Here is a 14,258-nt window from a genome sequence, read left to right as displayed (position 1 = left end):
AGATCATCCCAAGTGTTGACGAGTGCACAATACATTGCTGGAACCAGGACTACAAAACCAACATCCTTATGTCAACACCATGGCTATAACTGAGCGCTCGTACTCGCTCCTTTAGCCTTCCTTGTGCTTCTCCAGATCTGCATTTGAACATCGGTGAAATCAATTTAGAGGAGCACTGCAATATGGAAGAGTGGCGAGTAAACGAAACAAACGAGATAAATGGTTCGACATCGACGGTCTAGTTACCTGCGAGACCCATTGGTTGTCCCAGCCATGTATCGATCGCGAGGGTCAAAAATGTATGTTGAGGTCGCGAGAGCAGCCAACTCGTCCAACGAGGCAGAGGAATGGCCGGCCATTTCAGCAACCGGATCAACATGTCCGCCTAGTTTGAGGCATCGCGGTCGAGCACCAGACGAATTTCAGCCTTGGCAACGCTGGCGAGCCTTGGTTTACGCGCATGCGCCCTAAGGCACTACCAGAAGGACAGGTCGCGGCAGCGGGGTTTGGGAGGGCATCTCTGGTGCGACAGTGATAGAGAAGTTGGGAGGCTTGATGGATGTGAGATCAGTCTTGGGAAGTTCCGGAAGCTCGGATGAAGGTCGGCCGGCTTCAAGAACATGCAGAAAGGGTAGGCTTGGTAGCCGCCAGTCCACTTTTTTGCGCTAGGCCCCTCCCGACTGGGTTGCTGTATCCTGCCGAGGGGCCCCCGGATGAGGATGCAGACGTCTCCCCCCCGAACAAAGGCTGCCTGGCCTGAATGGCGAGCTTCGAGGAACAGAAGGAGGACGGTGAGACGATGTTCAAGGGTTTTCCCAACCGGAGTTGTGACTCGGGATGGCGAGTTTAAGACTGATAAGTTGAATCGGATCCCGTGGCGAAATCCCAGAGTGTTTGATGTCGATGACCCCACTCCCGGTTGAAAGTTGGGAACCTTCGGCAAGGTCTCTCTGGTGTCGGGAAGTTACTGGATCCCATGATGGCCCATGGGAGGGGGCCATTCGGGAGGACGGCTGGTGGGCGCAGCGAGCTTAAAGTTGGAAGACAAAGGGGTAAACTCAGAGAGGGGAGGGAACATGGACTCGGCCGAGCGAACCATACATAGTTCGGATCCTTGTTGAGGGAGAAGGAGGGGGGGGGGGGGGGCTGGAGAGGCTTTAGCGCCGAAGTCTATCTGCCCTATGATGGGATTTTCTGGGAGAGAGATGTGCGGCGATGGACAACTTGGATGAGAAAGACGCTCGATGGTCTTTGCCTTTTCCGGAAGAAGAGGCGAGCCAGTCCTGCAACGTTAGGTTCGGGCGTACGTCGCGTTGCGGCGCCGTGCGGCAAGCGGACGGCCGATGTTTGTTTGTCAACGGGGCCTCGGTCTCATCAAGAATTGACGATTGGATTCGGGTTTCCATGGAGAGGGGGACTGCTTGCAGAGTGTCGAGGACTTGTCTGGGTAGTTCATGTGATGAGCTTGCTGACATTCAAGGCATCATAGGGAGCCTAGGAAAACGGGCGAGCACGGCGAGGGAGGTTGAGACGAACAACGAAATCTGGCGGCTTGGTCCTTCACTCATCGTCCGGAGGAAAACATGAGACAGATCCGGTTGCGTTTACTGACGCCAAATGAGGGGGTTTGGGATGTGGCCAGGAAGGTCGTGCGACGAGCTAGAGCGATGTCGCATGCTCCGAGTAGATGGTGATATCCAACACGTTGAGGCAGAACAGTCCACGATTGATGGCATCTACGATACGAGATGGCCCGAGGGTATCGAAACGAGATGCTTGCTGGAGTCATGCAGCATAATAGAAAACGTCTATGATGTTGCTCGGATGGCTGTCAGATATGACAGCCGGTAAACTGGGCCCAAGGTCCATCTTTCGTGTCCTGCTTAGTTATTGTCTTCCGCATAGCGCAGCCACTGGCGCAGAAGTGTGTTTCCAACGGGTGGCTTGGCACGGATGAGGTTGTGGGCTTCGTGAAGGACGAACTTGAATGCTTCTTGGAGCGACCCATACAGACGGGTCGGCAAGAAAGTCTGAAACCAAGACCACGAGCGGGGTGACAATTGGGGGCCGTTTGAGCCTTCTTCCGATTTCGACAGTCGACTCAACCTAGTCCGTTCAAGAACGACATGAGCTGAGGTATGATTGCCGGACGTTTCCCACATATGGTTTGTGTTACAAGCGAGGATATGGGCTACAGCATGCGATGGGCCTGCACGAGCTTGAGTGCCGTGATATAATAGTTGCGATGAACAACCAGAAATGGGTGCGAGTAGAGACGACGGGGAAACGGGCAGCAAGACGGCCATGACTGATAAGGGGAGAGCGTTGTGAGATGGCCGAGGACGATCGACGCAGGGCTCGTCCAGCAGGGGGGTGCAGCTGCCATTGACGTTGTCGACTTGGCCCGCCAGTAACTTCTTTGGCACGAATGCTATGTCCAGCCATGTGTAGCCCTGCAGGGCATGTGTTTTGTTGAAATTGAGGGTCCAGATGGTTGCAGGCGGTAGCTTTGATGTGATAGTTGCAGGTTTGTCATAAAGTGCCAAGACGGCGACGTCGCTCCCAAGTTGACAAGCTTGGAAGCTGTGGCGGCGACGGAGTGGGTACCGATCCATAATGTTAAATGATGGACGACCCTCTTCGTGAGAATAATAAGTCGCGCAGGCCTTTGGCTGGGCCATCTGGTATCAAGACGTCTCGATAGGTTAAAATGCCTCATTGTGTTTTGTTTGATGTTGGGACAGTCATGTGTTTGAACGGAGCAGTCGGGGAATGGTGGGAACGGGATCCAAGCCGTGAACGTGTCGAGTGTGGGCGGTTCGAGGTCTAGACTGACGGGACCCCGATGGAAACGTAAGGCAGGGTGGAACTCGATCCGTTTGGTTCACTGAGAAGCCGGTACCCGAACGCATGCGGTGCGCCGGATCCAGACGAATCCAGATTTTCGCCAATAGCACAATGTGTGGTATAGGGTATAGACGGATAGGCGCGAGGCCACGATTCAGAATGGGAGCTACGGATGGAGCATTGTGGGTGGTACGCCGGGTCCGATTAAGCAACAGAATGGTTGCAAGAAAAGGTCGTGCCTGTAGGCGGCGCGTTTCCGGAGTGAGTGTGCATATTGACACGAACCAGTATCAACCCTGGAGGCGCCGAATCGGCGAGAAAAAGATGCGGGGATGGCGGTCGGGACTCATTCCCTGGTGCAGCTTGGCTGCGTAAGGAACCGACTCTGCTCTGAGTACGGTACTTGTATGTACAACATACATACTTGGGCCTGTGGCTCATTGTGGTTCACGGCAAGGCCAGAGCAAGTCCTCGAGAGGTTCCTGAAAAGGTTGAGGCTAGTAGGGAGGTAGAGAGGAAGAAAGAGAGAGAGAGAGAGAGCAAGTGATTAGGGTACGGTGACGAAATGGAACATCGGGCCACTGGGAGCCGGGTAGATTTAGGATGGACAAAGGCGTGCGGAACGCTGTGGTCGAGATGGAGCGACGTGGTTGGCGGAGGACCAGATGGTGCTCGGACGGTAGAAAGCAACGAGGAAACGGCAAAAGCATCTGATAATGACTTCGCAGCGTGGCTCCTGAGCCCTGGCTTGCGCGGGTTCCGAACTCTTCTTTTCCGTGCTCGGCCCGGGCGTTTGCAAAGGCCCAGATTGGGGTTTGAGCGCAGCGAGAGTCGTCATGAGAGACGTAGGAGATGGTAGTCGACTTACCTATCATATTAGTCGTAGAGAAGAAGCCAGCAGGTAGGTTGGTGGAGTACTTCTACCTTACCTTAAGCATATGGGCAACATCATAACACGCTGTGGGAGAGTGGGAGGCCCCCCCGTGGAAGGAGATGCAGGTCTCCACCTTGCGACAAGCGATTGGCAACGGCTGGGCTACTCGGTCCCAATTACCGACGGAGGGGAGACGCCACCGGTGACTGGACACTGGACTGCTGCTGAGCCAGCAGCATTCCAGTTTTCATCTTACAGGCCGTCACAGTAAAATCTCTGGTTTCTCTGGGTCAAGTTTCCCCCTTTCCTTGCTTATTCCGTGGTTTATATTGCATTCGTCCTACTGTGCCACGCCATCTCCCGCATGGAGAGACATGCAGATGGGTTGGCTTCTGGAACCTGCCATTGGTGTAACAAAGAAAGAACTCCTCGACGCCTATCCCGAGATTGTCTCTGTCATCTGGAGGGACAGAAGCAAGGTGGAAAATAACAACCACGACATACAGCTTCTGCTTCTGCTTCTACTTCTACTTCCGCTATCCATGCAGCAGAATTACTACTGCTCCACATCGGCCAAGACAGGCAGGCCGTTTGCCACGCCCAGGACGGATATCTGAACGGTACAGTAGTATCCGCAGGCTTCACGGCAGCAAACAGGCAATTGGATCGAGTTGGCCGCGCAGGGATGAGCCCCTTTGGGCGCTAACACGCTTTTGGGGCCGCGGTAATGGGCCGAGGACGGCGGCACAGCGCATCGTTGGACATCTTGCCCCGTCGTCTTGGTGGTGGCATTCAGACGGATATTGCATTCTGCGTTTTGCAATTGGCACGCGAGATGATGTTTACGTCGGTGACTGCTTATCGTATGCAATGTCAAGGGGCGGCGGCAGATGCTCACATTTGAACATCTGCGCTCAATCCTGATTAGTATACATATGTACGAGCGGACGATTGCGACGTTTCCCCCCATCAATTCTGTTCTGTCCTGTTCTGCTCTATTCTGCATTGTAAGTACTAGCAGACCGTATTGTGCATAAAAGTGAAACCCCAGATCGACAGAAGACAAAATACATACAACTAGGTTCTCGGAGTCGATGCTTCCAGGTCTGCTTGCTTTTCGTCCTGCCATGCCATGCCTGTCATGTCTGCCATGCTGGCCTAGGATCTCTGTCAATATCCATTACGCTACTGCTGATGCTGGGCTGGCACAGGTACCGGAGCGCTCCTCTCACTGGATGGCGGGCAGAAGGGCCTGCTGGGGCCCTTCCTGGACCACACCCATACCTGCAGCTCCACAGGAGGTGGGTGTCCTGCAGTGAGGTGCCCTGACGACCTGCACTGAACCGAGACCCGCGCTGCGACGCAGTGCAGGGCGGGCAACCAAGGCACACTACACCGCACGGGGGAAGCCCACCATGGGATGTACTTCTGACTACGCGGCGCCCTCCACCAAATCACAGGTACCACAAATGTCTATCTTTCCCCTCCCCTCCTCCTTCCTCCTACTCCTCTTCTTCCTCCTCGTCCGTCTGCAGCACTCTCATATCCGATTCAGTTCCAGCCCAGTCACTGCTGCTACATCCTGCCGCTGCCAGAATCTCCTCCGCCCCTTTCGCCTGAGCCCGAGCCCGAACGACGATCTCATCTTTGACCTGACTTGTCCTTCCAAATCCTGCAGTCGACTCTGACGACGGCCTACCTACCACCTTGGTCTGTCCGAGTAGCGTGCTTCCGATTGAGCCTCTTCGTTCCTACGCCTCTTCGTACACCTTCTACTGTCACCCTCTCTTTTTCTCTTCCCCTCCTCTCTCCTTCTCCCGACACCACCTCTTTCCAAAGACAGTCGGCCAGCAACACCGACGAACAGCGCGAGGAACCGATGCTCGTGATCCCGCCTTTGTCAGCCCAATCCCGTGTGCTGCTCCCACACTACCAATCTCTTCTGCAACGGGCCCCCGCAGCCGCCCTCTCGACCTCCTCATCCTGAGGGCACCGCCGGCGCTTCTCGACACTCAACAACCCTCCCCCCGATTCGTCTTCGTCATCTGGACTTGTTTTCTCCCTCTCTCTTCCAGTCTCTGTGTCTTTCTGACTGCCGCTCACGGCTGCAACCTCCGCTACCGTTGCTTCACCTCTGCTACGACGTGCTGCTGCGCACCATCCTCCCCTCCTTGCTTCTGATCTGGCCCACGACCAACCAACACCAGCCATGAATTTCGACTCGGGCACCGCCTACGCAGAGTCGGACGCCGACGACGAATATGAGCGCAGTCTTGGACCCAACTCGCCCGTTGCCGACGACGAGGCATCCCCAATCGACTCCGAGCTTCCCTCTTCCAGCGAGCACACGCCCACCACCTACGGCCACCGCAGCAGCGCCGACCGTTTGCCCGAGACTATCATCTCCGAGTGGACCGCCGACGAGTGCGCCGACTTCATTAGCACTATCGGCCTTGCCCAATATGCCGATAGCTTTGTTGGTAAGTTGGTCTTGCGATTTCGCCGTCGCCTCTCCGCCATGTTGTTGAAGCCTGGCTAATTCAAGTCCTTTGTCAGAGAACGAGATAGTCGGCGAGGCCCTGGTCGCGTTGCAACATGACGACCTCAAGTCCATGGGCATTGCCAGTGTTGGTCATCGCCTCACAATTCTGAAGAGCGTCTACGATGTGAAGAAGGCTCAGGATATCCCTATAGAGAGCGACCACTATGTGCCCTTATGTAAGTGATACCGCACTCTTTGACACCCACCTGCCAGCCCCTAGCTGACCTCTATTTCCCCCTCACAGCCGCCGACGCCGAAGCTCAGTATGCGACAGCAACCCTCAAGGACATCAAACATCTGGTCGAGCAGCTTCGTCTGCGAGACGAGCGGATGAGCCTGGTGGAAAAGGATCTGCGTCGGCTTTCGGAAGACTTCAGACGCTTGCGCGAGGACATGCTACCTGCCCTGCGCCTGGCTAAGGACTCGTCACAACCACTACCCAATGTCTCCAACAACAACAACCAGAATTACGGTTACGAGACTGTTTCACCCCCGGCCCCGACGCCGTCGTCTACCCAGTCGATGAGCCTGCAGCGCCAGTATTCCACTAAGAGGATCATGCTGGGAACGACGCCCAAAAACAGCTCGCCATCACATCTGCAAACAACCCATGAGAGGTCCATGGAACAGACGCTGGACCCTTCCAACGCTGCAGAGCGAGCTGTCTTGTCGTCATCACATCTGGCAGCCATGAACGGCTCGGGCACGGCTACCTCACCCGGTTATCCGTCTCCGAACATGCCCTCGCCGACATCTCCTCCTACACATGGTGGCGCAACTCTGGGCTCCCGATCGTATCGCTCTGACCGCTCAGAAGCACCCACTCCTTCTTCACGATCGACATTTGCCGAGAACGACCACGGATACAAAGGCCGCGAACAGGCCACGGCGCCGAAGCGCGGGCCGACCCCCGCCCCCGATACCCCGAGTACGAGCAACGCGTCCGTCGAGATCTTCAAATCGTTCCGAGTCAGCATGGACGACCCATGCTACAAAGTCCTGCCCGCGGCTCTCAAAAAGTACCAGATCAATGCACCTTGGGACCAATACGCCCTCTACATTGTCTATGGTGACCAGGAGCGCTGCTTAGGACTGGAAGAGAAGCCTCTCATTCTGTTCAAACAGCTGGACAAGGAGGGCAAGAAACCCATGTTCATGTTGCGGAAGACTAACAACGCACAAGTCGATCCGTCATCAGAACAACCTGGGAGCGCGGGGCTTGGAGCCAGAGGCGCGACAACGGGCTATGATCCGCCCGGCGGTATTATTTAGGGGGTGATACCGCTACTGATCATACTCGAAGCTCACCCTCCCCCGATTTAACTTATTTTTCCAACCGATTCATTTGAGTGGACACCAGCCGCATGTTAGATGCGGGGTTGGACAGCTTGACTGGACCTGACCACACACCGGAGTTGGAGTTCACCTGCATAGCGCTGCGCGGAAGAGACACACGTCTACTTTGGAATACTGTCGCGGAAACAAAGTGTGGATTCGATTGGGCAGGAGGTGTTTTTTTCTCCACGGTGTTTCGTCTCGCATTTGTTCCTGGACTGTCCGAACTCGAAACGCGGATCCGAGCAATATCTGTTTCTTTTTTTTTGTTTTTGTACGAGCTTCAAGAACTCGAATCAACAGGACACCAGGGCCATGATCCGTCGCGATGAAGGCATCCTCCTGCGAGCCTGTTAAGGGTCTATTGCTGTTGTGGCTCTGGGGTCCGGCTTGGGCTTACGCTGGGTGTAAGCGGGACTTAGAGGATGAGCATGGTACCTGTCTGTCATGGTGTATGTTGATGTGGTTTGATCCCGCGTAGAGCGGTCGTGTAAGCAACACTTGGAAGGAGGCGAGTGATTTTCTGGGTATTTGGGCGGCGGCATCTGCTCGTGCGACCAAAGGGGTCGCGGAAGCTATCAAAAGGGGCTATTCACAATTTCTTACATGAACCTCTCGCCGTTTTTTGTTTGATGCAGACGATTCAACTCATAAACCATCATACCTTTTTCTGATGGCGAAGGTGCATGACCCGATACATCAAACGGGACCTCAAGCATACGGCGATAGGACGATCCTGCTACAAGAATCACGCTCACTCATAGACGGACAAGGTACGAGGTTCGCCAAGAGAAAGAGGCGACGATCGCGTCCAGGGTCAAAGTTATACTCGCGTTCTTGAAGGATGGGGATCTGCCTCAGGATGGGACGACTCCCAGATCCAGCGACGACACAAGCCTGGTTCACAAGGGACGAAAGAGGAAGAGGGGACTACGGGGCTGTGCTCTCTGTCGTGTTTTGTTTGGGGCCGGGTCGTTCAAAGGTACTATGATGATGATGATGATGACGATGATGGTAAAGGGGCAGGCGTGATGGCATACTTGGTCCGTAGGGGAGGGGGAGGGCACAGGACAGGGAAGGATTACGTTACACGTATAATGCTTTTCATTGGGAAACCGCGGCACAGTATCGGCACCAAGGTTCAGAAAGAGGCGGTTGTAGATCGTGGTCGGCTGGTTGATTGTTAGAGATACGGGGGCTGGTGGCATTCGGATACGGTGCAGGGCCGTGTGGGATGTCTCAGTTCGGTGGGTATTTATCTGGGTCAATGTTGATAGTTCCTACGTCCTGCCTTGAGCCTTGTGCGGGTTGCACACAGTAGTGTGGCTTCTTGGAAGATTTGATGAAGAACGCGGGGTGCTAGTTCGGAAGGCTGAGGAGGGGGGAGGAGGAGCGGCGGCTTACGGCTCGAAGGTTTCGGGTGATATTGATTGAGTCAAGGGTTAGAGGAAACTCTGAATGAGAGCACGGGGTTGGAATGACGTGCGATAATTTCCTATGGGTGCGTTTTCTTCCCCCTCCACCCCCTTCCCGCCTATGTGGTTTGCTGTCAACCAACAAGACGAGAAGCGCAGAGGATTGGTGATGATTGAGCAAGTTTCCATTTGTGCATTGAGCCGAGGGGGTGGGATGTGATGTATTTTGGAGGGTTCGGGTGCGACGTCCGGACGGAGTGGGGTGCGGAGGAGAGAGCCCCCGGGATTTTTGACGACTGGCCCTGGAGAGGAGCTCTCCGGAACGGGAAGTAGGGGTGAATGGTGTCATATGGCTTTCTTTGGGCGGGCGGCGATGGCAGAAGGGGCAAAGATCCGAGGTTTGGGAAGGTTGCTGTTGCATATGGACGAGACGCTCGGGTTGCCGATGCAAGCCAAACCGGGAAGCGACTTCACCACGAATTCTTCGGTAGGTAGGTCCCAGTCCTCATGTCGGTCGTTCTCGCGGCGCGACTCTGGAAATAGAAAGAGAGTTCGGCGGTAGGGGGGTGAGAGGATCGTCTCCCCAACGACGAACCGGTTTCCGCCGTGGACCCGTGCCGGCCGAGCCGTCGCAGATGGACGGGAAGTCGGCTATTGAAAGGGTGTGGAAGGCTGGGGGATGGGGAAATGGGCTAGGATCCGGGCTGCTGGGTGACTTTTCTGGAACTGCTTTCCCCCGTCCTCCTTCATTTCGACGATCCGGCCGCCCGGCCAGTTTTCTTTTTGTGCGGCAGGCTCGGAAATTTAGCTGTGGTTTTTCTTTCTTTCCTTTATGCTGGCCGACACGAGACTTTGGGGAGGCAGCACCTCCTCCCCCCACAGATTTGATCGATCGTCGCTTGTTGACAAGTGTTTGGTGTTTTGGGCATGTACAACAGGGTAGGGGTGGGATGTCCGTCCGGTTTCGAAAGGCCGTGTAAACAGGCCGGTCTGACGGGGTACAGGAGGTGTATTGACGTGATCTGAAGCTGGGAGCTGATGATGGAGGTGAGACGGACGGAACCGGGCATTACTGTCCAGTCACCTGGGTATCGTGGTCTGGCGGGTGGTTTGACATGACGGCGACCATTGTGCGTATGCGTATCCTCGATGCGCGAGAGCAGGCCGACGATCTGCGAAATTCCGTGGCGAGTGCTTGCAAATGGGACTGAATCGCGCGCATGAAGTGTCCCAGAGCTTGCCGTGATTAAGATCGGCGTGGGTGCGTGTTGCGGCGTCAGTCAGTCGTCGCAAGATTCGGGCCTTGGACAGGCTCTTATAGACGGCGGGCGTAAAATCAGACAATCTGACGTGGTATCTATAATATGGTAGACTGCCTATCCCCGATGTCAACATGATGGTCGAAGCTACCTCGCGCAAAGAGTAACACTTCTGTGGTTCACCAAACGACCAAACGAGAGTCTCGCTCTGCTTCTGATCCCGTTTTCTTGGAGCCCTCTTCCAGTATCTCATCTGGTCCAACGACTCAAAGACGTCGTCTCCCAATAGCTCAGGCCCATGTCCAATACCGGGCGACTTTTCCCCGTTCCGGTATCGTCAACCCGGACCCCACCCAGCGGCCTCGACTCCATACTCCTCGTCTAAGCTCAAGATTAGGGCCATGATACTTGCCCCATCACGACCCTGGAGTCCCACACCACAATGATAACCCGTCAGATGGCTTCGTGATGCCAGCACAAGGAAGATGCCCGAATGGCTCAGTGGTAAAGCGTCTCACTAGTACCATCTGTTTCGGTTCTCAAATTGAGACAGGCAATCCGACATGAGAAGATCGCCAGTTCGATTCTGGCTTTGGGCAAAGTGCTAGATAAAAATCTTTTTTCTTGCTGCTTCTCAACAGCATCCCAAGCAAGGAACTTACTCGCTTAGGCAATCATTTTCCAAAGAGTAAACAAGGTCTGTACTCCTTTTGTTTTTGAGCCCAAGTGGATATTAGAGCAGCTGCTGAGATTGCTCCTCCCTATTGGCCAGGGGCTTGTGTAAGTAAGTCAACGATGATTCTATGGCATGAGGCCAGAGTTGCCAGAGTTTAGAGCGGTGCCTCTCGAAATTGCTTAGGTATTTTACATGACGACAAGGACGGTCGTCAACAACACGGCAGCTGAGCTTATGCCTTGGGGCTCATATACTGTCCAGTGGCATTGAGTTGTGGGCGGCGCGGCATGTCGCTTAAATAGGACACGCTTCAATGTGGTAAACGGCAAGGCATCTGAAAATTGCATACCGACCTCTCAGGTCATATCTTATGTGACCGGCCAAGTGTCATGCTCCGGTAGCAGAGCTGCCGCTGGTAAGGGTGCCTGGATCTCGCTATCTTGAACCCTGGACTAGATTTCACGATTGTGGAACACATGCCGGGCGGGCGTGGTCTTGATCTCTGCCGTGTTGCGTTGTTGCTGGTGCTTCCGCAACCCCTACCTATGTTCGTAAACTTTTTTGTGCCGCAGGGGAGTTTTCTGGAGGAATACGTTAAATACGCATGTTGTGTCTGATTGAGGTCGTTTGGGTACCACGACGTGAGTCTGCCTCGAGGAGCGTACCTGCCTAAAGCCAGGCACGCTCATGCTTCGGCACCTCTACCCTCCTTTCCTGCACACCTCCGCGCTCTGAATTTTATCAATACCCCCCATTCAATTTTTCGAGACTCACAATTTGGCCCAACAGTCCATTCCACTTGCCCACGAGAGGTTTGTTCGAAGCAATCTTCATCATCATCTTGATTCGAAGGAAGTGAGATAACTGACCAGAGTACACATGTTTAGACTTAAACAGCCATATGAGTCGCCAGGGGGAACTGAGTAGTAAAAAGGCAACCTTACTTCTCTGCAACTCGTATGTTTCGTTCTACTACGTTTGTCTCCCTCTGAACTGACAGGTGGAGCCTCCAGGGGGCTCTTTTCGAGGCGTCTGCTACGACACCGACCAATACCAAACAATTTAAACATCGGTAGAGGAAACCGCACTCTTGGCCTTGAGGAGCAACCATCTTCGTTATGAATCCTCAGAGTCACGGTAGTATACGGTTTTCATCTGGACTTGGTGATGATTCCCGTACCATCACGTGGACCCCTCCCCCTCCTTCGAGTCTCGTCAACAAAAATCATCACTCCGAAGTAAATGATCGGAAGCGCCGTCGGGTCCAGGTCAACATCGTCAAGCAGGGCGTAGCAATGATCCAGTTAGGCTCGGACCTGACCTATGACTTCAGGTTGAACCACGCCGAGGCCGAGAACAAGCTTTCTGATGTCACAGCCGAACGGGATCGTCTCCGAAGAGCGCTTGATGACATTGAACATGAGCTTCAAATTACTCGAGATGACTACCAAGCGAGTTTAAGGGATCTATATGACATTAAGGACGAGTTTGATCACTACAAGATGCATCACGGTCAGAACAACGGCACCGTGAACCAGCTGCGAACGAAACTTCACAAAACCACCCAAAGCCGTCTGAGTATCATCGAGAATCGCAATCAGCTTTTGGAGACAATCAAAGACTTGGACGAGGAGAAGTTGAAGAGCGAGAACGAGCGAAGCTCCCTGCGCGAAAAGGTTGCTGAGTGTGTGGCCGCTCAGGGTAGGCAAGAGCATCGGCTCCGCAAGGTCAAGGCTCTTTTTCGCGCAGACCTCGAATGCGCCAGGAAGGAAGCTGCCTTCGCTAATCGTCACTGGAACGAAGCCAGGAACGAGGTCAAAGGGGTCAACGAAGCAATGGATTCTGTTCGAAAAGAAGCCCAGGTGGAGAAGAATCATCTTGTGCAGCAGCGTCATCTGCTCCAGAAAGAACTCGACTTTGCCAAGAGGAACCACGAGGAATGTCAAGACGAGAATAAGCGACTCATTAAACACACCGAGAGCCTCAAGGAAGAGCACCAAGGCTGCAAAGTCTCCCGCGATGAGCTCGTGGATAGTCTTCGGAATGCTCAGCAGACAACTAAAGAAGCCCAAGCCCAGCTGCACGATACCCAACGAGAACTCGAACACAGCCGTGAAAAGTACGCTATGTTGACCACAGAAATGCGCCTTCTGGAGGAAACAAACGTGGCCCAGATGAATCAGCTCGGAAGCGAGCGCTGCGAACACCTGCGCGAGAAACGGGAGGCCACCGAGAGGCAGGCAAAGGCTGAGGCCGAAATCAAGCAGCTCCGAGACCAAACCCACAGTCTCCGGTCTGAGCTCCGGAGTGATATCCTAGAAAATGATGGTAATAAGCTGCTTGTCATGATTTAGGAAGAAACTGGCGCAAAGTACGGCAGCCCAGATCCAGAGGTGGCGGCTGACCTCGAGAGGGAGTGCTGTCATCGGCCAAGAGATCGCCTGGAGAGCCGCAACACGTGGGAAAAGATACGACTATAGTATGGTCCTACAGCTGAACTGTCTACGAAGAGCAGTCGCCAGACTTTTGATGGTCTAGTGGCCCGAGTACCGAAGATAGACAAAAGTTTTCATGTTTTCTTCCTTTTAAATGCAGTTTGGGGTTCCAACACGTGACGCAAGAAGACTCTGAATCTCCTTTGAGAAACCTCGATGACTAGGGGTCCAGCCCGGGGCTCGTATCAAGGCAGAGAACCTATATTGTCCAACGTCGCAAGGAAGTGGACGGAAGATGCCGTCAGACCATCGAGGGCCGCGATGATATCAAGGGCATCATTCATAATGTCCTGAGTCTCTGGCGGTGTTCTTGTAGTACCTGTTGTGGTCCAGTATCGAGACCTGGTGTAGAAGTAACACATGTTCGTTATGTCGACGCAGTGCCTGCTCGTCATATGTGAAGCCGGGCTTCCAGCAACGTGCTCGACGCCCGAACGTCAACGTGTTTACTGAAGAGGCCGTTCATTGCGAAGACTTAAGTCAGTCCGGCCCGATCCCCATGCCGCCCACCCCCTTTTTCCAATGGTCCTTTGCCGTCTCGTCTCTGGGGCCCTTTTGGCAGCAACCGAGGTAGGCGACCTTCCCACATTAACACATGCCCGTTGCATATTCCCGGATGAGACAGGCCAACCAGCAACCAGCAATCTCTGGATCAACGGGCCTTGTCCCCCCCCCCTTTCCCTATTCCCCAGTTACACGTGGTTTGGGCAAATAAGCCCCAGGCTAATAAACTTTCGTAGAAGCAAGCGGGACGAGCCGAAGCTACCGTGACTTTCCGCGCTCTCGGGTGAGAGCGCCGGGAGATCTCGGCCGAG

General features: G+C 54.3%; 2 protein-coding genes across 2 annotated transcripts; both read left to right on the top strand.

Annotated features, from left to right (window-relative positions):
* The first annotated feature begins 5,242 nt into the window (after positions 1-5,242).
* On the top strand, positions 5,243-8,246 carry CDEST_00190 (Putative Ras-associating domain, sterile alpha motif domain, Ubiquitin-like domain superfamily). Its single transcript, XM_062916349.1, has 3 exons — positions 5,243-6,201; positions 6,278-6,439; positions 6,508-8,246. Exons 1-3 carry the CDS (start codon positions 5,931-5,933, stop codon positions 7,533-7,535), a joined length of 1,461 nt encoding a protein of 486 aa, XP_062772400.1. The 5' UTR covers positions 5,243-5,930; the 3' UTR covers positions 7,536-8,246.
* A 3,820-nt stretch (positions 8,247-12,066) lies between these two features.
* CDEST_00189 (uncharacterized protein) lies at positions 12,067-14,105 on the top strand (the record flags this gene model as incomplete). Its single annotated transcript, XM_062916348.1, has 1 exon — positions 12,067-14,105. The coding sequence occupies one exon, from the start codon at positions 12,067-12,069 to the stop codon at positions 13,300-13,302; it is 1,236 nt and encodes a 411-aa protein (XP_062772399.1). The 3' UTR covers positions 13,303-14,105.
* Positions 14,106-14,258: the final 153 nt, after the last annotated feature.

The sequence above is a fragment of the Colletotrichum destructivum genome, chromosome 1 (genome assembly GCF_034447905.1).
Source record: "Colletotrichum destructivum chromosome 1, complete sequence".
NCBI classification, from domain to species: domain Eukaryota; kingdom Fungi; phylum Ascomycota; class Sordariomycetes; order Glomerellales; family Glomerellaceae; genus Colletotrichum; species Colletotrichum destructivum.
The sequence above is the reverse complement of the archived record's forward strand: the minus strand, read 5'-3'. Positions and strand labels throughout refer to the sequence as shown.